Consider the following 27,310-nt stretch of genomic DNA (forward strand, 5'->3'; position numbering starts at 1 on the left):
GTTGCACTTGAACGTTCGCGCTCATCAGCCGGGCCGATGGCGAGTAGATTGAAATTTTGGAACGCTGCGCTGTAGCGGAGGCACCCGACGGCGATACGACGGACTCCAAAGGCTCGAGCTCGGAAATGCTCCATAACGAGATCGAAAAGGCGACTCCAAGCTCCTCCTAATCTCCGTGCAACGACCTTCTAATTATCGGAAGAGTATCTTCATCTCTTTCACGTCATCTGAGCGATGGCGGATCTGAGCGATGTTGCTGCAACTGCCAGTTTTTCTTTTTGAAGAGCGAAATCAACTGAAGTCTCGCTATGTTCTAATCTTTGTCGCTCCGAAGGCGGTGGGGGCGCTTCCTGGTTCGAATTTATGAGAACTGGGACAGTAGGAAGAACAACCAGTTGTGGTCGTCTCGGACAGTTTGCGAGGAGGGTGGCTCGAGTTGCGGAGACGGCGGTAACTGCGACCGATCCGTTGGACCTCACCACGTATTTCGAAGCGGAATCAGCGGCTGGAAAGACAAGGGAATACACACCACGAGTCAACGACTGTTTAACGAATTCTCGAAGAGGCATATTCTCTCTCGGATCGAAACGAGTAAACCCGTTGGTCGCCTCACACTCCGAGCGGTCCTCCGAGACGGCGAGTGCTGAAAACTCTCTCACGAAGGCTTCGACCTTCCTCGTACCTCTTCGGTTCTAGGGTCTCTGAACTTGAGTCTTCCGTGTTGGGATTTCGAGAATAGAGAGTGAGCTGAACCCAAGCCAGCCTTAGTTGACCTGGCCTAACCCGCCTAACCAAGCCTGACTAGGAGCGACTGTGAGGTCGTTGCTGTTTCATAGGAAGTGAGTTTGCGAAAGTGTTATGTCACTGATCTACACCCTCTGTTTTGGCGGAAGGCACCGCTAGACTTCCTCTCGGAACAAGAGCCTCAGGAACTGGCTGGGTCAATCTGTAGTCCCGCAGACCAGAAAGACAGACGCGATAACTCTGCGGTTGTCGGGATTTCAACTAATTCTGATGAACAACCCCACGACACCACGATGACTCCTCTCGGCTTCCGAAGCATGATATAATCAAATTCTCCATTGAAGTGATCGCTTCTTTCCCCACAGTCCCACTGTGGCTCGATATTCGGATAACCATATACTTTCCCGGAACAAGGATCACAACACCGTGGAAATCACTGGGAGGGAAAGCGATGTCGCGAGTCACGACTACGGCCTCGGGCGGAATCAATGGCCCTCAGGGAATCCCCTGCGGTTCAAGAAGTGACAGTAGTCTCTCCTGAATATCAAACTGCGAGCCTCCTAAGTCGTGTAAATTCAGAAAGGATTAACTGCGATTCAGATTTTCGAAGCGGGGCCATTGACATCGACCCAGCAGCGTTTGCACTTTCGCTGAAAACTGTCTGATGTTACTGCCCTCTGGTAGGCGCTCTTTTCTCTTGGGTTTCCCTCGCGTTATGCATGTGATATTCAGACGAGTCAGTGAACTCTTGGGAACCTTGCTCCTAGTCCTAACCAGTTCGGAGTTCTTGAATGAGGTTTGGCGGGAGTGGAGCACCCTCGACTCCGGACTCAGTTTGGGGAGACCGGCTACTTCCGGAAGATATGTTCCTGCAAGAGTTCCGATGCGATTCGTCCGACAAACAGCCCGGTGAATGATCTCAGGCTAGGAGAATACTCGAGCATGATTTCCGGTCGATGAACTCACGAAGATCCACCAAACCGATCGATTCCATATACTGAGTCATTCGTGGAATCTTTCCCCGTTCATTGACCGAGGGCGATTCGGATGACGATACTGTCCAGCGAAAACGCCTAAAACTCGGAGTTTCGTTGCCCTTGTATGACCTAGCCGACGAGCGTTCAAGAACCCGGTTTTTGCGAAGGGTGGTCGAGGTTGGTGCACCTGATGTCGGGTTCTGTGAGACCTCAACTCTCACGGGTTCACGACCCAACATGACTTTCTACCATTTGTCTCCTAAGATCCTCGACGAGACGAAAACGAGTGAGAGTGATACACTGCCCGAGAAATGCACTCTGCAAGATCGGTCAGGATAGGTCCGCTCGGGGAAAATTGTTGTTCCTCAAACACTCTCAAGCTAAATGATTGCTCGATTCCAACATCCGTGTTCGTCCATTATTCGACGCGTCTCGGTCTTCCTCCACATTCACAATCTCGAGCTGTGCCGGATCGAGAGTCCCCGCTCCGAGTGAAATGGGGAGAGCTTCGAGAATAGTTCTGAAAACGACAGAAAAAAGTGACGACTCTAGAGAACAGAATGTGACGATTAGTTCCGTGTGCGCAGATTGAGATTTGAGCTGGCGAGCGATCACAATGCAAAGTGTTTCCTCGAAGCATCCATCTAGCGTTTTCGTCAATCGTCGTCCACCCTCAACGACTGACTTCCTTCTTCAATTATTCCGTTCAATTTGAATCACAGTTTTCCGACGAATTCCTCCCGGCTACTTGAGAGTTTTTGTGAACCTGTCTGTCGCGCTGAATCGCTAGTCCGATCGGCCGTCGGCGGAGGCCTCGGATATTCCAAGAATCAGAGCGCTGTAGTAGAGATTTTCCCGCAACACCTCTAAGATTGCAATGGTCGCCAAAAATGCCGACTTCTGTCCGCGTAGCATCTTCGTCGCGTATCAGAACAGGATGACAGACTTCAAGCGATTCTCGGAGCTCGCATGGTCGCGTCCCAAGAGACAGATTAGCTTCATGTGACAGGTGTGTTAAGTTGCGCGAGTCCGGAATTCCTCCACAATATTTCCGGGATTCGTTCGAGAAATCTATCTTCTGGTCGATGTTTCGCGACCCTCACGGCGAGGGAGGTCCTGGCACGTATTGAAGTGTTCGATGATTTTAGAGTAGATTCAGTCGACTCCGTCCGCTGCAGCGAAAACAGCATCTTGGAGGAACTCCAAGTGCCTATCGATTGAGGAAATACCTCGCGACTGCGTACTCGTTGAGATAACTTTACGTTGAATGGCAAGCGACGGCGGAAGTATTGTTCAATGGACGTTAGTCCTGATCCACTGATTGGAATTCCGCTGATCGCGATTATTGGTGTGTGGCATGAAGTCACATCATCCGCTAGTCCCCGTGACCTCGGCGGTATGTGGTTTTATTTCTCCATAGAAACTATCAACTTTAGAAACAGGATTGAATCGCGTTCCGAAAGGGTCACAATTATTCGAAAACAATGTGAGCTCGATAGACCGCCTCCGGTAATGAGCCAATCGGAAGCGACGGCAAACAACGGCGCGGCATTTTCTGGTTGCGATTACGTCGTGTCGTTATATAACAACTTCCTCTCTACGCTTTTCTAAGGCTCCTTCTGCCGCTCCGTCGGCATTGAGGAAACTAGTTTCAATATGATATAGAGTTCCGCTGCCAAGGGCTAAATTTTCTATGAGCGACTCGTGAATGAACGTAGCAGTCGGAACGAAAGGACGTGCGTCTCCAGCACATTAAATTGTAGCATATTATTCGAGTGATTTTTTTTCCATTCGATGCTCGAATCATGTATCTGCGGAGCATATCCGAAGAGTAAGCGGACCCGGAGCTCTGTCACCGCGCGGCTCGATCTATCTTGCCACAGCTAGCCCCCCCACTATCTGTGAAATTCAAAATCGACTTTCTGCAAATTCATACGGGAACTCTCCTCCTCTTCGGATCCCAGTTCCTCTATCGGGATCGAATCGACTTCAACACTTCCCCCGGAAGTATGTCGAAAAATCCTGATTTCAAACGCCAAGCCTAACGTCTCGGCGGGAGCTCGAGGGTAGGCGATCAGCTTCGTATCGTCTTCCTCTCCGACTCGATTCTCGATATAGATTCAGATGAGTAAACCTGATTAGCTCGCAGGGATGCAAATTTTAACCATCCGACAGCGTAACTGTTATGTAAAACAGTTATCTCGCACAGCATCTCAATCAGTCAGTTGTACGTCGTCGCCGGAGCTGGCAGTCGATACAACGACTTTCTGACGGCGGCTGTTACAACTTCTGGAGGCGGAAGCGTTCGAAGCCACTGCCAGGAAAGGGGTTGACCTTCAAGTTCAAAGTCATGCTGAGCCGACCGGGCTCAAGAGACGAGCTATACGCGCCTCAAAACGCTACCGGGAGTTGACAAGTCGACAAAATCAACTGTTTGCTTGTTTTGTCGGAATTGCTGAGACGGGAAATGCAGCGCAATTTCATCGGAGCCGCACACGGAGCGGATAAATCGGATTCTTCCGGGGATTCCATTCTTGGGATAGAGAAGAAAGTGTCTCCTTTTGGGCGAGGTGCACTCTCTCGAGAGGAGCAGAGAATCGTTAGTCCGCGAAAAGCGCCATCCGATCGGATTTGAATTATTGAATTTCGGAAATATGTCGGAAACCTTGCAAGGGGGCAGAATCTTGGACGGTGTTGATCTGATTTTCGCAGTCGCGTCGAACGGTGGTTTTATGCACCATTGGCGTCGTGCACTCGGCTTTCAAGGCAAACCACATCCCATGCGTCTTGGCTCTCTTCCGAACTCGCCCGACTCGGTCGGTTGGTCGGCCAGTCGGAGGCTCACTCGCCGAAGCGCTCAGCATCTTGTCCGCTCGTCCTACTCGTGAGTTGTATGCGAAAAGTAGAACCTCTATTGCTGGCCCGATGCTAACGGTGAAAGTCGAAGCTGGCAAGTCGCCAGAGTACACAAAACGGGATTCCGCGCGTGAAACAAAACATTCACACACGCAATGGAAAACAAATTCGTCGCCTTCTCGTGTTTTGGACTGTCGGACGACAGTGAAACTCGCCGCGTAGTTGGACTATCCCCTTCGAGAGAGAAAGATGCATAAATAAGAATTTTCGGTAGATGAAGCGTCTCCTTCGATCATCCGTTCTTGTCCGTCGGTTTCCGATGGGAGCCCGGAGAGGGCTACGGTTCGCTTCCTGTCGTTTGCTCTCGAAGGTGACAAAGGCATGCGCGGGATTTCTTTCTTAGCTTCGGAACGACAACGGAAAGTTACGCGAGATTAATCGGGGACCAACCACGGTCGGGAGATTTCCCTGGGTACCGGACGCGCTCAATGGAAGTGTTGGGCTCGCTGGCTGAATCTTGAGCACAGCAGCGAGTCTGCCCTCAAGATATAATGAGATTTCGTGTTAGTCACGAGTCCGTAAAACGACCGATACGCGACCTTGGGAGGCCACTTTCTCTTGGACCGAAGCCAGATCCGAGCCAGCTCCTCACTGCAGAGCTTGCCTAACATAAGCCGTAAGTGCTGCGTACTGGGGAGAGTCCATGAAGTCGACAGCAGCAGAATCAGCAACCATGGCGCACAGGTAGCGACTCAGTGCGACGAATTGATGAATTCCCAAGCCGCAATGCCGCTTGTTTGCAATGCCGTTTCGATATTGCTTCTCGAAGTCATTGAAAAGAAGCGAACGCATCTCTTTTTTCTGCTCTTTTCCTCGCTGAATGCTCTCGGCTTAGTTCAGCGACAGCGGCGGCGGCGGCGACGACTGGCGGAGGAGCAGCCGGTGCGTAAGCCAGTGAGAATAGCGGCGAGATTGCAGCGAAAACTGTCCAACAGACTGTAAGTCCTGTAAGGCACGATCGCGGTCACACTTTGCAAAATGCCCTGATACCCTCCTCTATTCATTCTTACCTCACAGGACTCGGGGTATATCCGGAGCGAGTCGCCGTTTCAAATGGAACGCTGCGCATGTCTGAAGGCAAAGCTGGGCGAAATACTCTGTCCGTTTTCCGTCTAGAAGATTTCGTGAGTCGATCAGAGTTATATCTCTCGAGGATGCAGAACCAGGTGTATTCGTCTGCTTGCGGACTCGGAGTCTATTCGAGGAGAAGCTCTCGCGACTAGCGGGGGTTTCATATCCATGGAAATTTTGATTTTGTCCGCTCCTTTTATCCCGCTGCTGCTGCTACTGCCGCAGCCGCTGTCGATTCTCGGCGGAGTTTTTCCACTTGGTGAGGCTTTCCCTTCACCGTTTCGCTTGTGGCTTGTGTTGCAGTCGATGGGGTCGCCGTTGTTGTTGATGCGACGGCCGCCGCCGCCGCTGCTGCTGCTGCGAGGACGACAAAAGTTAGCTGTAAGAGATTCCGCATCGATTTCTTCACTTCGAGCCGTGGCTAGCAGGCAGGCAGCCCGCTCATGCCGAGGGGTTTCGGGGATCGACGGCAGTCGGGCTCCTCTTCGTTCTCTCAGGGAAGAACTCAACGAAGCCGAAGTGATATCAGACTCTTCCGAGAACTTGTCAATCGGAGCAGATGTCACCTTATTTTTTCTCGCTGTCGCTGCTTTGTGGTATCGAAATATTGCACAAAATATTGCTGGCAACAAGCGTGGAGAAATGACGCCACCATGACAAAAGAATAATAAAATGATAATAATTTCCACGCGAGTGTATATCCCCCGGGAATCCACCTCTGCGTAAGTCCAGCAGAGGGAAAAATCAAGAACATTATTATCCTTGCGAGTTTATCGGCTGAATGGAATCTCCAGCTTGGAGCATAGATCGCAAGCCGCATCGTCTTCGGCTCGAGTTGCAGAGTCGTCCTCAGTCAGCGTCGGAGGTCGCTTGACTTGACCGCCGCAGTGCGCAATTTATTCGCGATTGCAAGAAGAAGTAAGTCCGCCACCGCGACACTTAAGCGCCCATATCAGGTAGATAGAGCTTGTCGCCCCATTTGCATCACAAAAGCTGTTGAATGGTTGTCCACGAAGTACAGCGAGGATATTAAACGGATGGACGGATGCAAGCTTGAATGAATGAAAATCTACCTCTAACATGGAGAGACGCCGCTGCAAGCGGCTCGCCTGTCCTACAGAATGAAAAGCTTAACTTCAATTTGCCCTCCGAGAGTTTCGCAGGCGTTGACCAGTTCGGCCGCAAGCTCGCTGCTTTTGCAATTTCTGCTCGGAGTCGACTCGGCAGTTGGGACTCCGCGATGAAAGCGGACGAATTTAATGAGAGAAAACATTTCGGTTTTTCCCGTTGCGACTGGCCACACAACCGTACAGTGTATCGGACGGCGCTGAAAGCTGGCTCGCTACTAGAATACGAAGAAAGTGAAGACGCTCGACCGGGACTCCTTCGTCTCGTTTTGGCCAACGCAGCGGCGTTGAACGGTATCAACCAAGTGCTGCGAGCGTCTCCGCTCCACTCATTCCTTTCTTCTCATTTTCTTGTTGTTCTCTGGCGGCCGTCCTCCTGTATCGACCTTGTGGTGGTAGCGAGCACTGTTATGCAATCGTTGGAAGGAAAGCAAGATTAATGGGCAGGAGAATTTGCTTCCAAACGTCATCTGAAGTATCCCATTCAATACTATCCTGTACTGTACTGGGCATCGCTCCGACTCGGCAATTATCCCTCCTGTAACAACCAATGATAATGATTCCGGTCCGACGCTTGCTTTTTACGCACGTTCCGTAAGAAAGTGTACAAAGTGCGACCAGGGAGGCAAGAAATGGACGAAAACAGATAAGATTCTGTTTCTCGTCCTCCCGCTGGTCGCGTAGCTCCTCTATGATCACGATGGAGCGCGCATTGCAAACAGCCGTCTCAAACAAAGAGGTCAGTCCTGTGACAAGCAGTCACAGACTGCCTAGTCTGTATTGAAATGACAGATTAGCTCGGCCGAACAGCAGCACTGTGAGTTATAGAGATGGACCAGACTGGGTTGCCGGCTGGTTGCAAAGAGTTGCATATGATGTTCGATGTGCTCACCCCTACTCGGACGTCCGGAACAAAAAAAAACTTCCTCCCGCTACTCGTCCACTAGTTTTTGTCTTCCGGTTCGTGAACTGGACTGACGACTGCCTGTCTGTCCGTCTGTGTGCCGGAGAGGGGAATGCGCTCTCTGATATCGAACTGGATGTCGGTTAAGGAAATGGAAAAAAAAGTGCAATGTGGAACTGCCGGCTCCCCTCATTCGCGAAATTTGATTTGCGGTCGACTCGTACGTTCGCTGACGTCGTCCATGTACGGTATCCGCGCCAAAGTGTACGCGAGCGAGTCTGTTCCGGCACGATGGTCGTGCTTTCCACCACCAGCATAGCGAGAACCATAACGGTTACGGAGCCGGAGGCCATTTAAAACTTTCGTAATCAAGACCCGTTGACGAGTAAAAGCGATAGAAGCAATCCGAAAGCTTGCTTCCGATGAAGTCGAACGCCCAAGAAATGAGGTCACGGGGTGGCGATTGAGGTTCAGCGTCCTCCTAAGGCCGCAGCGAGCGTAGCTCGCTAGCCGCCAACCGACCTCCTGCCCGATTCTGAATGAGTTTTGGGGTCGTGGGTGGGATGTAGGAGGTGGAGGAGGAGGTAGGGTGGCTTCTAGTCGTCGACGACGGATCGGGAATTCTCTACCGGAGTGAGCTAACACCGGCAGGCAGCCTGCATGCCTGCCTGTCGGTCGAGGTGAACGAGTGCGATGCGAGAGCGGGTGCCGATGTGTGTCTCCGTGTTATGTAAGTCACTTCCGCCTAGGGGAAAGGAAGACCGCTCCGGCATATACAAACTCAGACAGCGGCCTAATACTTTCATACTTTCTATTTCCGAGTCCTGTGCACTTTTTTCCTCCTATGCCAATGCAGCACAATAATTTTTTCAGCTTTCGATTGTCTTTGCTTGAATTCCGAACCTGAATCCGCCAGAGGAAATTGTTTATTATATCATTTCATCGAGGTCGTATGGAATTCAAAATTTATCGGCTCTCGATTGACAGCTGCCGGAAAAAAATGACCTTGCCCGCCGCTTGCGAAGAGCCAGACAACTGTCTCCCGACTACGTCATACAAGCTCTTATTGTAACAACTGCTTCTTCTGTTCAGATGTACCCGTTGCTTCTAGTCTTCCGGTATGCCCGTCTGGTGTGACCCTGTGACCGTTAGCCGGTTTTTTCATGTGCTAGCCCGTGGCAGTGTACAGAATAGACTTCGTCGTACACAGTCTGCAGAGAGCTCATGTCGCCTTTCTCGGTCTGCTGCGTGGAGTGAATCGAGCAACCACGAGTTTCTGGGCTCTTTCGTAATGCATCCGTACTTTCTTCTAAACGGAAATCTGTATGATGCCAGCTCGTTGCGGAAAGCAGCAACTTCCAGTCGCCCACGGAAATAACGGCAGCCGACATTTTCAATAAGTTCTCGGCAGAATCAACGCTCGGAGCGTTTCATGGGGCGGGATTGTCTCCCTTTCGGTTCGAATGAGCCGGAAACGGGGCGATGCGATATTATTGAAACTGAAGGATGCGGTCTGGCTGTGAGACCAGGAGGTTCTCCGACTATTCGGGTGGAACGACCTCTTCCCGCTTCGAGGAAGATACGACGGGATTCCGGGGCTTCATTCCCGAGTCTATGATGATCACCTGCTTGTGATCGATGTCCTTCGACACTGCCCCTCTGCGCTGACGTGGGTGAGTGCAGAGATCACCGAGAGGATCCTCTGAAAAAAATTCTCCCCAAGAGAAAGAGGAATTTTCCGCCTGCGTTCCCACATGGTCCTCGCGCAATTAGAAGAGTTACGGCATGCCTCGCTATGCAAGCCTGGAGAGCGCTCCATCAGAAATACTCACATCTGGCCAAAGTGTGCGAGTAGCGCTGGTAGTATTGAAGGCATCAGACTTCCTCTGGGTGACCGGGGGATCCAAGCAGCCGACTGACCGATCAAGTGAGTGAGTGAGTGATCTAACCCCACCTAACTCGCTGCGGCCGAGTAGGTCTCTTTTCGCCGGCGCTCTCTCACCGCTCGGTTCATTCGTTCAAACACGATCTGACTTCCTTGTCCCGAACTTTTTTTCATGAGTCTCTTCTCAGCCCTTTCGGAGTGCAGAATATTCGAGCCCTCCGAACTGGAACTTCAAGAAGAATCCAAGGAGCATCACGCGGCGTTCCGTTCCAACGCAAAGAGATCGAATATCTTTGCAGAACAAGACGCATGACGTAAAATGATCGTCTGTTTCCACATCATCGTCTCGCGCACGCGGAAACCGATCACACTTGTTCGTTACTGAAAACTTTCGTCTGGATCTGCGTGCTAGGCCACGTTTGATCTTTGTTTCTCGACGACGCGCGAGTGGAAAAAAAATGTTAAATCTTGTCCATAGGTAGGAGATGAATAAAGGGAGCGAGTGCCCTAAGATATCGGTAATTTCGATTGCGGCTCCCGGGAACTCTATCCTCCGATTTGTGTCCAATCCCAGGAGGCATTCCCGCATCGGCTGACTCCGATTGACCCATATTACGCTCGCGGACTATTATGTCAAATCGGAAAATCAAGTGAAAACCCATTGTTGCTCCGACATGCGGTGCCCAAATTCTATTTCCCCATGAAATAAGGATGAGGCTGGTGGATGAGAAAATGCTCGAAAGAGATTGTTGCGATTGTTCCTGAAGACCGAGGCTGGGGGCGGAGTAAGCGGACGGCTGAAGAGTGACCCCTCACCACCTCCGCCACCATCACCAGAGTTCGGAGATTCAAACCCGGAAGATCCGATGAGAGGAGGTAGTCATTTCGGAGAGGGAAGTCCGACTACGAGGAGGAACTTAACCTTTTTTGAGATCAGAGTCTCCGCGCATAGAGAAAGGTGCACAACATCGCTTCTTTCATGGTTGAATTGACGCTTTCGTTTCATGGAATACAGTTGCTCTGCGACGTAGCCAACCTGTTCTCCCAAGGATAACTGGTAAATACGAACTCGATCATTGGTTCCGACCGGTGCGACACCTCCGGGTAGAGCGGCACCGTGACTCTGTAATTGCTCAGTTTTGGAGTATGAAGTTTTTTAGGCAAAGTCGTTGACTTTGTGCGAGCTCGGCCCGTGCTGAGGACTTTAATGCTCATCTTCGGAGGCATGGCCACTTTCAAAGATGATTTTTCCTCGGATGGTCAGTTCGAGAGATGTGCGCCAAGAAAGTTATCGGTCAGTCAGCAAGCCAGTCGACAACTCGGGTCGGGACAAGCAATGAGCCGTATCAAAAGGGACACTCCGATTGCCATTGGCCACCGCTTGTTTGGCCAGTAGGGGCGAACAAGTCGCCAGTCGAGTTGACGGTCCCGCGATCTCTTTGTGAGTTAAAAGCACTTAAAATCTGAAACACTTCGTGGAAAAACCACTTCAACACTTCGACACATCCGAATGGAGCGAGATCCTGGAGCAAATTCTAAGATCGACGTTCCCCCATCAGACAACACACTCCGAGAAATATTTTCCTCATTCCAAGAATCATTCAGTGATTTGGGCGGTCGACTCTCGGCGAAACGGCACTCTCGTCCGATCGGTGTAAGCCATCATTGCTCCGGTTTCGGCGGTACCTGCCCGAGTGTTCATGTCCTCCGAGCTCTGAGTGAATCCTGTAACTGGCGTTGCGGTGGTCGTCCGTCGTGGGGAGCCCGCGAATTGGAAATCGAAGAGGACGAAGAGGAAAGTCAACAGGAGATGTCAGAGATCAAAGACTTACTCACCGTTTGCATAGAGTCCCTGATCACTTACACACGTTAAAAGCAGTCGAGATAAAGAGTGCGTTCGCTCGCTCGCTTCCTGGCGCCTTTTTAACTTCCAGCCGAACCATCAGCGGGGTCTTCTTGCCTTGCTTTCTTGTTCATTCGTGCGCTATAGGAGCTAGAGAGGGATTCGGTTCGGATTCGTTCTTCGAGCTCGCTTTTTTCTTCTTTTCGATTCTTATTGAATTCGGTTCGTTCTCTTTCATCAGGACACCAGCACTCGATGGGCTCACTCGCTTAGGGGAGTGTTGATGCGATCTTAGACCTCGGTCATGGAAAAGGGAGTGTATAGAGGCAACGAGAGAGTAAATAGCAGAGTGCTACTTGGTCGTCGTCTGGCTAATCGAATCTTTTTCTATGAACGACATCGATCCCGACTCAACTCTGTTGATGTTTATATTTGTCCTTCGCGAGCAACTGACTGAGTGAGTGAGCGAGCGAGCGTGCGAACAAGCAAACGACTCAGTTGTTCCTTGTCGTCGTTCTTGAAGACTCCTCCCCAGAAGTCTCCATCCCCCCCTTATTTCCCCCCACATCCCCACCCCCATTCTCGCCGAGTTCGGCCACTGCACGTCTTTCATTGCGGAGCTTTGACACTTTCCGCTTCGTCGTCGGGCCACTGATCGGCGAAATTGATTCTTCCCCTCTCTCCGGAAGAGGAAAATCCTTCTGTACCCCCTTTTCCTCGAGACGAAGACTTATCGTCGCGGACGAATAAACATGGAGCCCCATCCCTGAAACGAGATAGAATTTCGGGCCGAATCAACGACGGTGGAGGCGCTCAGAAGCATTCACGGTGGCAAAACCGAGTTTTCCCGGCAGGAAAAACCGATTCCGAGTCGAAGTTCTAGGACCGGAAAGCAGACAGATCGCCGATTCCTCCCAGTAGAGTGGCGATCCATTCATAGATATTCCAAACAGTTTATTCATTCAAACCCTTCTATAATAGACAACCGGACACGATTATAATTAATTGACTTGATTCTGCTCGCTCGAGGATATAAGCGAGAGAATAAACGGGTGTTGTGTGATGTTACATAAGCGGAAACGAGGCCGGATGTGGCCTTGCACTTGACCCTCCGGGGTGGAAAGCGAACGAACGATCGGATCGCCCGCTGAAGAGGTTTGCCTCCAGCGACTTTGTCCGTACGCCGGTCGTCGTCGTCGCCACCGCCAACGCCGCCGTCGTGTCCGTACGCCTAAAGAGGAGAAGTAGAAGTTATGCAACGACCTTGGTGGGTACCGGCTAGTTGATTTTTCGGTGGCCTGGCTGGCTTGCTTGCCGCTAGGTCTGCCACTCGATTCTCCGGCAAACGCCAACCAAAACCCAGAAGCGGTGGCGGCGGCGGCATCGGTGGCAGCAGCAACTGCAACAACAACGGTACACCCCGGCGGCAACGACTTCACCCGGCGGAAGGCAAAGTGTTGGGTTGGATCGACGTTGAACGACGACGTCGGCGACGACGACGCAAGCGCCTCTTACGGCCGGTGACCGAAGCCGGTGCAGCGACCAGAAGCCAGAACCAGAAGATCATTACGTAGTCGAACGTCGACGCGAGCGCACGTCGTCCCGAGTCGCTGCCGCCGAAACCAGTGAAGTCGAAGCCGCGGAGTGAAGTGCGCTGAACCGACGGCCAGAGCGTTGAACTCGCCTTGCGAGCCGGAGCCAGCGACATGACAACTCGATGATCACCACTCTTTCGGATTAAGCACAACAGAACAGGCGAACTTAGACCTAATACGTTCCCCGTACATGCGGGAATTTTTGCTGAGTGACTGAGCTAAAGTGGATTTTAAAATCGACATAAGTGTTGTGACTCAATGGATATGCTTTAGGTGAGCTGGCCACATGTGCTCGACAGTTTCCCGCGTCCGACGCGATCCGGTCGATTCTGTCTCCTGGCGGAGTATGGGCGAATTTTTTTGTCGAAAAGCTCAAAATCCAGCTGATCGACGGGAAGCGGATCGTTCCGATCTAGAATCAGAGACGCAAACGCTCGCGCTGGAAGTACCGGCGGACGAGTGAGCTGAGGAAATATATTTTTCACACCTCGACAGTTTCTCCGTCAATCACTGTCTTGCTCGCTAAGAAAATTCATTTGCGAAGAAAAGGAGTCACTCGAGGAGTCAGACCGGCGGGCTCGCTCCGCCTCCTCGTTGCCGAGGGCGGAGTTCGAGTTCTCCTGAGTGGTTGGCCAGGAGGACGGCTCTTGGCTCGTCGAGTGAGTGAGTGAGTGAGTGAATGGGTGGATGAGCGGGTGGGTGGGTGGTTGGAGCGCAAATCTCTTCCAAGAGCAGATTGTTGCTAGATGCCGTGTCACCCTCACGTCTGTCGTCTCAAATGTCTCAAGAAACCCAATGCCTCTGAAATCAGTGCTCTCGATTCCTAGCGGCCATTGGTATCTGTGCCGAAGGTAACTACAATCGAGTATCCTGTCGATCTCGACCATAGCCCTGAAGCTTTTTCTCTCCGTCAAATCGTTCCGGAGTGAATGCGCTATCGCGGTCAGGCTCGACGACTGGCTCGAGCTCGAGCTTCTTTCGGAAGACTTCCCTCGTCGACACAGGCTCTCGGTGTATAGGAGGAGCTCTCAATTCACGCTCGGAGCGTTCGTGGATCGGTGTCCGAGAAAGCACACACGTGATATAATTTTTTTCAACTTCCGGCGGGAACATGCGGTTTTAAAACCGTAGGTCGAGTTTAATCGTGTGCTCGCGAGCCGAAACACGTGAACTAATCGGTCGGTCCTTGTCGACAGTCCATTGAACGAGATAGAGAGTAAAAGTGCTCCGGTATCACGATCTTGACGACCGCACTCGGTGGCCTTGGACTTGACCCCTTGTGAGATGGCGCGTCAACAATCACGGCCGTGTGTTCCAATCGCTCCCTGCCTCCCGTGTCTCCTCGATCCTGCTCGACTCGAAACTTCGACAAGGGTGTCAAGAGCCGTACATGCACCCAATAGACGGAATTTTACGTAGACCCGAAATGTTGAGTCCGATGGGACCGGACCGAGTGATTTCTATGCGCGAAGGAGAGAGCCCACAGGTCTTCGCCTCTCTGAATCGGGGCTCGGGATCCCAGTCGAATTACATTGATTCCTCGGGGAAAGCAGCCCCGGATATTCGCCCGGCATCGGCTCGAAATTCGTGGACGGTCGGCGTCCCATCCTCGAGACGTAATAGCTCACATCGGCATCGCTGTGAGCTGCGATGCAGTGATGAAAAAGTTACGTGTCTGAAGCTGAAGGACCATGACTTTGAAATTTCCGAATGCCGTCGCCCTTGACGGAAGCGGAAGGGTGAAAGGACGTCTCACTAATTTGCGGTGCCGCCGGTTCCGTTCCAGAAGAACTCTGAAGGAGACAAATCGACAGTCGCAGGGACAAGCGGGCTGCAGACAGCAGACACTCTGCAATACAGAGAAAACAATGCCTGTCTTGAGTACCGTTTTTGCCCATGCGCCGACTCGCAGCGTTTCGTTCCTCATAGAAAATAAAATTTTGAAGTTGCGACATCCACATAAAGAGTCAACATTCTACTCGCGCTTTCCCATCAGCTGTTCTCCTTCTTGCACTCGCTGATTTTCACCGCGGTGGACGATACGCTCGAATCTTCTCCTTAAGTCAGATATCCGCAAGATACTCGGAGCTTTGCCATCTTCCCCCATCGGGCAGTCAAGGAAGTGGGAGAGCTCGCCGATCGGTCGGTTGACCGACCGACTGACCGTCCGTCCGCCCGTCCGCTGGTATACCGGCAGGTGACGAACCAGTTTGCATGGTTGCCGGAGAGGCCTCCCTTCGAACGGAGAGAGGACTCCACGAAAGGATCGCTGTTGCGTTCGAATCCTTGCTCGACCGACGGCCAGGAAAGCAGCCGTGCAGGCGGCCGAGCAAACGTCGTGATTAGACGGATACAAAGTAATTCGATAGCGTCTCGGTCTCGTTTCTGATTTCGTGCGGGTGCACCTTGCGGCTCTCGAACTCGTTACATCCGAGGAAAAGTATCCGGAGTCACGTTGAAGTCGCCCTCTGGAGCAAACTGGAGATCGTCCCTTTCTGAGGCTGACGGAAACCGAACTCACTGAGCGCGGCTCCGATGTCCGCCGGGAAAATTCTCCTCTCTGTTTGAGGAATCGGTGAGAATGTACCCACGCGAGCCACCGAGCGAACGAAATCCCAGAAAGGCCCCCCACGGGGCACTTCCGATGTGGAGAGCGCTGATTCGTGTTCTCCAATCGATCCGTGAGAGTTTCGCGGAGACGATATCGCCGATTTTAAAATATAGAACATGTCCTCTAACTTCCTGCCCTCTTACAGATTTCAATGATGTCAACTGTAGTGAAAATGCAAGCTCCGCTCACAGAGAGCGGGGTGTTGGACCTCACGCAGATTCGCGAGGAGAATTTCGAGCAGCTAGCGGTGTACATAGTCCCTGATCAGCCTTGTGCAGATGACGAAACAAGGAACAGAGCCGAAGCCTCGTTGCCGAGGAATCTCGTGCTCAAACCCTCACAGACCCTCGAAGATGTAAGTCTGACCGCGGTGTCGATTGCGATGATTTTCGATGAAGCCTGGGCTTGATACAAGCTAGCACCGATCCTCGAGAGAAAAAAAAACGATGGAATTAAGGCGAGCGTTCAAAAAGTTGTCAAGTGCCCTAGCGATTGAGCAACCCTACCTTGGACCGATGTTATCCTCGCTAGGTCACATATCTTGGCGTTTTGAGGTCACTGAACCGACGACGTAGGATGTCTGTGAATAGATGGCCTGCGGGGAACTCTTAAACCTGAAGGTCACAGATAGCAGGATCAACTCCGCACACTTGCAGGGGAATGCCTCTCACTTTCGCGGCGGGGAACGTACTGCTAGCGATTGTTCGACTCATGAAAATTCATGATGTGGGATCTAGATCCTACGGCTCGCGGATAAGCCTTACAGCGAGATGTGCTTTACAGGTGGTCGGTGTTTGGAGCACGGATTACATTCCCCGAGGAACGCGCTTCGGACCGCTGACCGGCGATCGTTACGAGAAGGATTCAGTTCCGCCGAACGCCAACCGTAAATACTTCTGGCGAGTGTATTCCTCGACCGATGAATACCATTACGTCGACGGGTTCAATGTCATGAGAGCAAACTGGATGAGATTCGTCAATCCAGCTTACTCGAGTGAAAACCAGAATCTTGTCGCGTGTCAACTCCACGGGGAGATCTACTTCTTCACAATAAAGCCTATCGCACCCGACCAAGAGCTGCTCGTGTGGTATTGCAAGGAGTTTGCTGAGAGACTCAACTATCCAGTCACAGGAGAGCTGATGCTCCAGCGAATTCGTAAGTGTTTCGCTTTCGAGGGTTTCCTGCATTGCAGATTCCACTCCCGATCTCTCCGCTCCGCTCACCGCCCTTACCTCGTGTCGATTTGTTCTCGAACGGAAACGATCAGAAATCGAGAAAATCTTCGTTCGCTCGTCTCGATTAGAAAAACGACCGATCTGGATAGTATTGAATCGGGAGCGCGATCCGACGTAATCATCTTCCGTTCACCGCGTGTCTAATGTCCCGGGATCGCTCCGTTCCAGGAAAACAAATCACGGACTCGCAACAACATCCTCACATCGACGAAGATTCGAAGGATCAGCTGCAAGACCGACATATGGATCTCGACGAGCACGAAGCGGAAGAACAACAAGAATCCTCTCAACAAGTCAGCTCTACGGCCGAAAACGGGAAAATCAAGCGAGAGCTAGAAGAACCCCAGCCGCTCACACCGCCGGGATCGAAGAGCGATGAGGGCTATCAATCGACGAGCGATCGTCACACACCCCCATCACACTCGGAAGACGAGGAAGGCGCGTTGTCCGACTGCTCGGATTACGTCCTCGACTTCAGCAGCAAACCGCCGCGGAACGTGTCCGTAAGGAAAAAGTCGAAGGACTACCAATCGGAAAACGAGCGGAACGAGTTCCGGAAAGTTAAAATTAAGATGCCCAAAGCCTTCAACGCGAAAATGTCCAGTCGGAGCTCCACTGAAACCCAGGCCGTCTGCAGTCCGAAGCAGAGCAGTCCGGTGACACAGACCGAGCTGGAGAGCAGCTCAGACGGAGCTCAGATCACCCGTTTGGCTCCGCCTAGCGTCGAAGGTGTTTTCGAGAGGAGCTCCGCTTTCCAATCATACGAGAGTTCCACCACCTTACCCACGAGTCCATCGTCTGGAATCCTAGAGAATCTCCTCATGCAGCGGCTACAGGCGGAGAAAGACAAACGACTGCAGATCGTTCAGCCCATAACCGAGTCACCCCCGCTAAGAGAACCCACACGCGTGATAATCGCCAACGATTCGACCGTCAGCACGTCGAATTTGACGTTACCGATGGAGGGCGAAGAGTTCACCCCGAGAGTCCCTCCGGTCCAAACGAATCTCCGTCGTGAGTTGCATTCGCCGGATTCAACAAATGCTCCCGGACCGCTGCCGACGGCGGCCCCGATGTACGGCTCGTACCCGATGTTCTCCCCCCATTACCCGGTCATAACCCCCTATGCCGCCGCTTCCGCCAACATGGCTGATCAGCGATTGATAGCTGGACCGCCAGCGTTCGATGTGAATTCCGCTATGCCCTCTTCGCCGATGGTAGGATCGTATCAGATCAACCCGTCCCCGGAAAAATCTCAACCCCCCTCGCCGGCGAGCGACTGTAACATGTCCGACCTCGGAAGTCCCGGATCGAATGCCAGAGGCTTCCGATCGCTGCCGTACCCACTGAAGAAGAAAGACGGCAAAATGCACTACGAGTGTAACATCTGCATGAAGACCTTCGGCCAATTATCGAATCTCAAAGTTCACCTGAGAACCCACTCTGGCGAAAGACCATTCAAGTGTCCAGTCTGCGCCAAGAGCTTCACTCAGTTGGCTCACTTGCAGAAACATCATCTGGTGCACACGGGCGAGAAGCCCCATCAGTGTGATGTTTGCAAGAAGCGATTCAGCTCGACGTCGAACCTGAAAACCCATCTGCGGCTGCATTCGGGTCAGAAGCCCTACGCGTGCGACCTCTGTCCCGCGAAATTCACGCAGTTCGTGCATCTGAAACTCCACAAGAGACTCCATACGAACGAACGACCGTATACGTGCCAAACGTGCAACAAGAAGTACATCTCGGCATCCGGTCTTCGGACGCATTGGAAAACGACATCTTGCCAACCGAACCTGGTTCTCGACATGGAGCTCGAGCGAGCCGGATACGATTACGTCCACATGGAAATTTCCGACGAGTTCCATCGGATACAGCAGGAGGAGAGAGAGCGTGAGCTGAGGTCGAGCTGCCGCTCGCCCGACAGCAGTTTATGCAGTCCGTACACGTCGCCGCTAACGCCGCTGACACCTCATCGGTCGGTGATCCGAGAAGCGTCGTCGAGCTCATCGTGTGCAACACCTCTATCTCCTGAAAGGGGGTTTCTGGCACCGACTCTAGCACCTCCCAGCGGGGTGCACTAGGGAAGCGCCAGACAAACTTCCCACTTTATGGCGACGACCGAGGTTTCGATGACGTCCCCGATCAGCAGCACTCAGCTGAACACGCTACACCTCGCCAGTTTCTGGCGTTGTTGGCTACCGTCACAGAAAATGGTTCTGCCACCGAATGTTCCTTGAGTGAGTCCGAGCGATTCGAGTCCCAAACGAGAGAAAAAAATCCCCAGAGTTTCTCAACTAGATGAGCGAATCGAGGGAACGGTTTGTTAGTTCGATTACTTAGCCTGTTCAATATGGAGCGGAGAAAAGAAATAGTGTTCCTCAAACGAAGTGAATCGCTCGACTCACCCAAAGACATTGAATCTTCAAAGCAGAATATTCCTAGTCAAATCTATAAGAGAAAGCTGAACCGGAACGGAATAGAAGGGGGAGAACATGGAGCACTGATGGATAGCGTAATCACAGGAAGCAATACCGAGGTGACCAAGGAAATTGAGGCGGTCTCCTCTACGCTTTTACTTTCACCACCTTCGTCGACAACGACGGGCAGCTCCACATGCAACTGTTGTGATAGTTTATTATCGTTACCGGATGAGATGAAAGAATCGTCGGAGATGGATTCCGTGTGGAAACTTCCCACACATGAGAACTGTTAATCACATGAAAGCGCGTAAAATATTAAAGCTTAATTTATGGCGAATTTGACTGGTCGAGACCAGCAAACGGTCCGGAACTCGAGGGACACGAGTTCCGTCTAGTTCGTTCCCCGATCGGAGTGCAGCTGCTACGTACTACTGCTCTGCCGCGACGTGAATTGTTGCGCCGTAGAGGGCAAAATCAAGGAACTGTCGATTTCTACACTCTGTTGAACTAGCTCAAAGTGCTCTCAATTCTTCGCTTCGGCGATGCTGCCGCCCAGTCGCTATCATCGCCGCCTCCTCTTTTACTACCACTGAACACAAAAGACAGACGATCTCAAAATGTTTTTCAATCAACTCATATTTGCCGTGCTGCGGTCCACTCTGTGCTGTGCTGAATGCGGGACAGAGTGGGATTTAATTATAACTTTTCAACGCCAAAAATTCCTGTTTCCACGTCATCGCAAATCTTGCCTCATCTCCAGCGGGAGCTGTCTTCCCCCAAAAATGTCTTTTCGTGAACTAGAAAGCATCGTGATGCAGAGCATAATATACATACCTTTAGAGAGTGGAGCGCTTCCGGTGAAAATCCGTGAGGAATGGCTTTTCTCACCTTCAACTCGGGGGGTTCAACTCGGAATGCTAATGAGCTCTTGTTTCCGTGAGTTTAGATTGCTGTGTCTTTGGTTTGGCGTGCGTTCAGTGTGCACCTATGTGTTCACTTACAATATTGAAAAGTCGATAAGCCAAAGAGGAGAAGAGTTCTTCATTCAGTTCTTGACGAATTTTTTCAACGATTATTATAATTCATGGAGACTCTGTTCGGTTTCGGCCGTAGTTTCTCGATATGTAAAATCTATTCTTATGAGTGCCACGCCTCCTTGGCGCGGATTCCCGGATGGACATCAAGTGTAATATTCACGACTCCGTGAGACCAGGGTCGATTCCGACCCAAACTGAATAGATCAAGTGAATGGAGTGACATCGTCACATCCATCCGAATAATTATTGCTAACGTAAAACTTATAGTCAAGATGTCAGAGCATATATATAGAATACACGATAGGTCTCAAACTCGAGAGCAAGAAACTTTGGTCCTCCTTTTAAGAATAATCAAACTACAAGCTCAGTGACGATACAGACATGACGTTTCAGAGAAGGGGGGATATCCTATTTTAGTCTAAAGTCGGTCTGGCGAGAGTGCATCGGCACTTGGCGTGGCGAAGATATCGCTGAGGGAGGGAGAATTTGATGGCATCTTTGGCCCTGATGAACATAGCATAGGCAGAACACCCCGCTGAGGAGGAACGCGATGAGAGAGACATCTCACTTCCCCTTTTTCAATACTCTCTCGCGCAGAAGATCACAGGAAAGCCTCGAGGGCCGACAGAATAATGTCGTGCGATTCAGGGAGCCAGAATCTGAATGTTCCATTGAACCAACCGAGATCGCCCTCCCATTCAGCAGGCGTCGATGCATCGGCGCGCCTTCCACTCACGGCAGACTGAACGCGTCGAACTCTTCCACGGTGGTGATTGATGAGCTGCATGCGAGTTATCTTTATCAACGCTGGAACTGCTATTGGCCACTGCTCGACCATTATTGGGCCACTCAGAGGGATTCCCCTTACTCGTCATCTGATCGAAACCCTGATACCTGGTCGATGCGTAGACACGACGAGGGTGCACGACGGTGATACGATCATATAGCGGGCAACCGAACATCTCAAGCGCATCCGGGAGCGATATTCCCGTCAATCGATCTGGGGCTCTGTCATACCTTTGACCTTCTCGATATCATAAAGAATTAGGCAGTCACATCGGCTCATCGCCCGTGGAGTAAACCGTCTTAAGGATATGAGACCGCCAAGTCGCCATCAGACATTCGTCTCCGAGAAATGTCCCAGGCAGAATACCGATCGGAACGTTTTCAGAACAGCCTGATTTCGGAATGCGAGAGGATCGAGGAATAACTACGGCACCAGTCGGGAATGCGATCTGTCTGTAGGGCGGTTCGTCCTGCCGGTTTTCCGAGTTCATAAGTTGGCATGGCCCGAAAGTCCAGGCTTTCGAAACCCGAATGGAGCAAGGAGGAAGCTTCCCTGGCATTCAGCTAGAATACCCCGGCTCTGATCAAGAGACTAAAGATATTGTGCTTTCCGAGGAGAATGAGCGCCACAGGCATGGCAAAGTTTTCAAGGCGGGCATCATCGCGATGAAGAACAGCCAGAAGCTCCTCGAGACAAAGGGCGACTCCCTTACGCACACGAAATGAAAGCAATAGTTGCCGCTATTACGTTACCGCAAGTCTGGGCACGTTGCAATTTTCGCCCTTTCGCATGAGCAAATGAGTTGTCGATGCGCAAGACGCTAGCGTTTAGGTGCCGTGAGATGCCCAATAAAAGCCCACTACCTATTAGTAGCTCCTTCCCAATACAAACCCCCCTTTCGACGGTACAGAGTTATAGGAGCCCTCTTCCCAATACAAGCCCCCCGAAATCAGAGCATGCAAAACGCAGACGGTACGGGGAGCGATTTGTCGATCGCATTGAGCGATGAAAGCATTACATTCCGAATCAATTCATCGTGTCTTTATATGGAAAAGTATGCAGCATTGCAGTTGAGCAGTGCTCCCACCTCTTTTTTCATTATCGGCGTTCCTCAGTCAAATGACATCAAAAGCCCCTCCCCAATAGAAACCCATTCCCAATATAGGCCCTTCCCAAGAGGCTCTCGAAAAAAATAGACGCCCGAGCTTGTATTGGGTATTTTACGGTATCCACGCGTAGGAGGCGCTGTGATTTTCTCGCGTATTGCGACAGCGTCTTTGTGGCATACATCATTTGGATCCTCCGGAATCACCTGAGGCAGAGGAGTGGGTGGGCGACGTATTGCGCTCCGGGAGAGAGAGTCTCGAAAGAACAGGTCTGGTGAGCCTTCATGGTCTTCCGGGATCCGTATAATCGAGTCCAGAGCTCGGTCACGGTTACGGAAATACGCTGACTAGAACCGCTCTGCGGGAGAGACGAGATGGCCCCAAGTCAACAAAAACGGTTTATTATGGATAATTACCGAGTACACCAGGGGAAACAAGCTTCGTTCTGATTTTAGGGAGGTAGCTCTCGCGGAGGTCCCACTCTCGGAAAATTTTGAAATTCTCCGTTGAAAACAAGTCGGGTATTTCGAAGTTAGCACTGCGATACTCCTGCTGCTCATTTTCCAGCGTCATTTTTATGGCATCGAGGCGCGCAGCGTATTGCGTCGAGCTCCCTCGAATCTTGGAAACCTCTTTCACCTTGGCGATTTCGTCATCGAAGCGACTGAAGTATCCATCTATGAGAACCTTGACCTGCAATTCGTCAAAGTATCACTTCAGGTCCGAGTACTCGGCTCTTCGCGAAGTATTCTCACAAGAAGTCATATAAAGGAGATATCTTACCTCAGGACCACCGAGTCGATTGACTCCTTCAGGCAAGCAGGAATGGAAGAAAGTGAATTTCTCCATCCTGGGCTTGAGTTTATTCGAGGCTTCGGATCGCCTCTGCTGGATCTGGAAGATTGATCCTGTTCACATCATGTACATTACCCGACGACGAACGAGGTTCACGGTTCAAATCCAACATTCGATCGCCCCGTTGTGGCTCGACAGTGACAGGCAAACCCTCCGGAGAGTCACAGCAGACAGTATCATTCCTCATGTTTCATGGGGAGGTATGCTTCATATGCCAGAGATATCATTAGAGAAGGCTCGATCGGAGGCAGCAGGTTCCCCGCGAGGATTCAATCTCCACCACTTCAGCTCACCTTTATCTTATGCAGTTGTTTCTTCGCCAGCTGCTTCACTTTTCTCGAGTTCGGATGGAGGTCTTTCGACTTCTTCTGTTGCTGGGTGTTCTTTTTCGGCGTCAACTTTCCCATCGTTAGGAATCCGCTTGTCCTCTGTTCTCTTCTTTATTCGATTTCACACTGTCCCAGAACTTTTCGAACACAATTCCATCAATAGATAGAAGTTCCTCCCGAAGCACATGTCTCTGGTCTGTTTGTTTACATCGCTCCCTTGAACCTCCGAGCTCACGGTCAGCGGGCTGCATCGATGGTAAATTTTAGTGACATTGCCTCTACCCACTCTCGAATCTCGAGAAAGTTGGGGGAAATCCATGAACTGGGCTCATTCAAGGCACAGATTGCAATTTTTCGCGATACTGACGAAAGGCATCGAAATCGTGGTCTCTGACTGAAGCTTCTATGGAAGTCCGGGAGAAGACCGCGCCGCGCGAGACCCGTTCGGGTGTTTTCAACAAGTCGCTAAACCTTGACTGTCAGAAATACGCTTGGGGGAACATATGCTCCACCAGGAGGTTGTCCAGGTCCCGCATCTACGGAGTAGTCCCAGGCTTCAGAGAACACTGAATCCTCAGACGTTTCTTCCCGACTCAAGGAGCGACAGGCATTTCTGACAAGTCAGCAGCGATTGTCTACCGCGATTCGACATGACATCTCATAAGACAGCGAATAAAAGACGGGAAATGTTCAAGAGCAAGGGTAGCAACTGGAAAGATGTCGTTCGAGCTCAAAAACTGCGCCGTTTAGAGGTAAATTAATCTGTTCCTAGGCGAAGATCGATTCGAGCTGACGCGGAGACTCGGCCGAGGGAGCGAGTACTGGCATATCCATCGCTCTGAATATCTTTTCAGGCAGCCCGCTCGAACAGAATCGACAAAGCAAGGAAATCGGTGATGCAGAATATTCAGCTCGAAGAAGATCTACAATTAGAGCAAGATCTGCTGGGGGAAGAGCTCGAGCAAGAGTACAACCACCTCTTCAATGAGGTATTCCCCGGGGAACGATCCGACTTGACGAGAATATTCGAAGTCTTGATATCCAAGAAGCATCCCTCAAGGGCCTTATCGGAAAATCGAATCATATTGCAGCCGGACGAAGTTGAGTGCCCGTGTCCGATATGCGGCCAGGAGCTCGGGTCGATTGACGAAGTTCGGCCCGTCGAATGCAAGACTTGTGATTTCTACACGCGAGTGGGATGGGATGAGTTTCAACAATTCATGGGGAAAGCCCATAGGCAACATTTGGATCGAGGCAAGAATAAGCTCGACTCCGCCGGGAATATACAGGTTTTCAGAAATCATGCCCCAACACTGACTCGGATGCATTCCAGGTTGTGCCCATCAAGCTGAAATCATCTCTCTGGACGGGGATTTGTTCATTGCTTGTGAAATCTGTGATCACCTGGAAGCCGTCTTATGATGCAGTCGCTTTTGAGACTCTTTGTGCCCATGTCGAATGTGATAACATTTTAGGAAGATTTTACACAATAAGGAGCTGTTCCTTCGTATCGATATTCTTGACTCAGACAATAAAAACTTGGTCCATGGTAAACTCCATCTATTATTATTATTCCTTCCGAATGGCAGAGTGTTCTCGCTCTTTCTGGTCCAACAGAAGTTCAGCGGGTGAGTCCGGAACATATCTCATGTATCTCATTCGCATATCCTGGGCATCTTGGAAATACACACAATACAGACGAGTCTCGGGATCCGAACAGCAACTCCAGCAGTCGCTCTTTCTGTTCCCTCTATAACTTCGCGTATCGCAAGATCTCAATCGACCAAGGGGCCATGCGCCCGCCCCAGAAGACCCGAAATGCACCCGGAATCCGAATCTGCAATCCACACATACGCCGCGAAACATGAACGAGGGAGTCATTGGTATTGGAACAGAGAGATTGTTCCGAGCACTTATTTACTTATTCAGAGAAGAATGAATCTACTAGATTTTCCAATGCGGATTTCTCATGACCGTCCACGTGTACTGAGTCATAGGTGAATGTTCGATTCACGCGGCAAGTTAAACCACATTTCGTAGATTCGCATAGACGACACGGATAGAAGCACCCGCGACAATTGACCATCAGACAGTCGCAATTATCCGCTCCGGTGCTGATGAGTCTCCCTCGATTGTCGTACAAGCTCTTAGACCTGTTCCTCTGAGCTTTTGAATCCTTCGAGCTATCCGACTCTGCTGGTTTCGTGGTCTCGGCGTAAGCGTAGAGCTTTCTGAGGAGCGCTTTCTCCCGACCGGCGGCAAACTTCCCATTCGCAGTGGAAGACGTCGATGGAATATTGTCGGATTTGTCCATCGCTCGCTCAAGTCCATCATCGAGGGGTCCTCTCAAACTCTCGAATTCTTACGGACAGATGGAAAACAATGGCGCCAAGATAGAGCGCGTATATTTGAATTCCTGACTCCCGAGGGGAGTCGCATCAGAGGTCAGAGTTCGGGTCCCGGTGCGACGTTCGCTAGAATCTCAGCGGCGGCTATAGTATAGGGCGAAAAGGCTTTCGAAGTCGCTCAGCCACGAGCTCACCGATGCTATTGCCAAGGTCCCGCGCTACGCCTGGATTGTCAAACTCGACTTGACTCGGCTTCCATTTGCTCTGACCCCACAGGAACGACTCTCGGCATTTAGCCCGGTTTTTGTACTTCAATATAAGTGGATGAACGCATCCCGAAGCAAGTTGAGAGAGCGGGCGTTCGGAGATGCCGCGGAGGAACCGTGTTCCGTGAATTATTGGAAAAGTGTAAATCTCGAGTTGAGGTGGTCGAGAGAAGGCCTGCAACAGAGACTGAGATGTCCGGAGCTCTTGAGTTCGATGCGATCGGAATCTGTGACGAGGCACTTGCAACTCCCCCGTGAACCCCTTCCGATTCGCTTGTAATGCCGTTGATGACCTGTCCTAAGCTTTCTTCAGAGTTCAGAGTCCGCCTGGCCGCCGAGAGGTTCCATCCTTTGCCAAAAAAATGCTAAAACAATGAATGACAGTATCACATTCTCTGTTTGGTTCTTATTGATAATGGATACAAGTATACAGATAGAGATTCATCATTATCCAATGCATCGTTACAGGGTCCGAGGCTCCAATTTTCGAGATTTAGCCCGCGATTCTGCTTATTCTTCATTTCTTCAGCTAAGTAGGTGCGCAAGATCGTCAGGAACTCCTCCTTCCTTCCTCCTAGAGAGTCTTGATACTTGATGATTCTCTTCCGAAGATCGATCGTGGCCATGCACCAATGGCTAGTCTTATGTACGGGGATGGAAAGAGTGTCGTGATCGAAAATGTCTACCGAGCGCGTCCATCTAGAAACGGCGGCGTAACCATGTCTTTTGTAGCATTCGACGAAGAACGTACAGAATGCATACACCTTGGGTAGCTGCGGCATTTTCTTGCTTCGAAGCACGATTAGCTTCAGATATCCGTTCATAATCGCATCATTCAGCCAGTTGGTTCCCGCCGGACTTCTAATAAAAAAAATATCGCTCTCGGTGACTGACAGGCTGGAGAGAGGTAAGTCCTCGGAAACTTCAAGACTTTCCGTGGGTGCATCTTCGATAAGACGTCTTTCGCCGTCGGTGATTTGCTCATCCCGGAGACTTGCACGAAGTCGGCCTCGATTTGGTTTCTTCGCAAAGGTGTGGTCACCAATCACACCTATGTCGATCTCGGAATTGACTTCAGGGAACTTGGAGCATTCCTCTCTCTACCAAGCTTCGAGCATCGGGTCGACGTTCTCGCCCTGCTCGGTGAGGGTGAGCATGTGTTCTTTTTTCCAACCTTGTATTTCACTCGCTCGATGAATTCCGAAGCCGAGATCTCTCCGCGCTCCAGAAGCTCTCAGGATGAACTCACTCTG

General features: G+C 51.1%; 3 protein-coding genes across 4 annotated transcripts; 2 read left to right on the forward strand and 1 right to left on the reverse strand.

Annotated features, from left to right (window-relative positions):
- The first annotated feature begins 13,154 nt into the window (after positions 1-13,154).
- Blimp-1 (PR domain zinc finger protein 1) lies at positions 13,155-18,990 on the forward strand. The gene is made up of 4 exons (XM_003738144.1): positions 13,155-13,335; positions 15,819-16,028; positions 16,457-16,829; positions 17,078-18,990. The coding sequence occupies exons 2-4, from the start codon at positions 15,825-15,827 to the stop codon at positions 18,988-18,990; spliced, it is 2,490 nt and encodes an 829-aa protein (XP_003738192.1). The 5' UTR covers positions 13,155-13,335; positions 15,819-15,824.
- A 3,671-nt stretch (positions 18,991-22,661) lies between these two features.
- On the reverse strand, positions 22,662-23,645 carry LOC100906289 (translation machinery-associated protein 16). The gene is made up of 3 exons (XM_003738145.1): positions 23,408-23,645; positions 23,043-23,153; positions 22,662-22,952 (listed from the first exon to the last, which is right to left on the reverse strand). The coding sequence occupies exons 1-3, from the start codon at positions 23,519-23,521 to the stop codon at positions 22,662-22,664; spliced, it is 516 nt and encodes a 171-aa protein (XP_003738193.1). The 5' UTR covers positions 23,522-23,645.
- Positions 23,646-23,889: 244 nt separating this feature from the next.
- On the forward strand, positions 23,890-24,997 carry LOC100901238 (uncharacterized). Of its 2 annotated transcripts, XM_003738113.2 has the most exons (4): positions 23,890-24,195; positions 24,298-24,432; positions 24,535-24,697; positions 24,777-24,997. In XM_003738113.2, exons 1-4 carry the CDS (start codon positions 24,094-24,096, stop codon positions 24,863-24,865), a joined length of 489 nt encoding a protein of 162 aa, XP_003738161.1. In that variant the 5' UTR covers positions 23,890-24,093; the 3' UTR covers positions 24,866-24,997. The 2 variants fall into 2 exon arrangements, with proteins under 2 accessions (XP_003738161.1, XP_028968787.1); XM_029112954.1 differs by having other exon boundaries at positions 24,535-24,881.
- The last annotated feature ends 2,313 nt before the right edge of the window (positions 24,998-27,310 follow it).

This window comes from Galendromus occidentalis, unplaced genomic scaffold (genome assembly GCF_000255335.2).
Source record: "Galendromus occidentalis unplaced genomic scaffold, Mocc_1.1 scf7180000075782, whole genome shotgun sequence".
Lineage (NCBI taxonomy): Eukaryota > Metazoa > Arthropoda > Arachnida > Mesostigmata > Phytoseiidae > Galendromus > Galendromus occidentalis.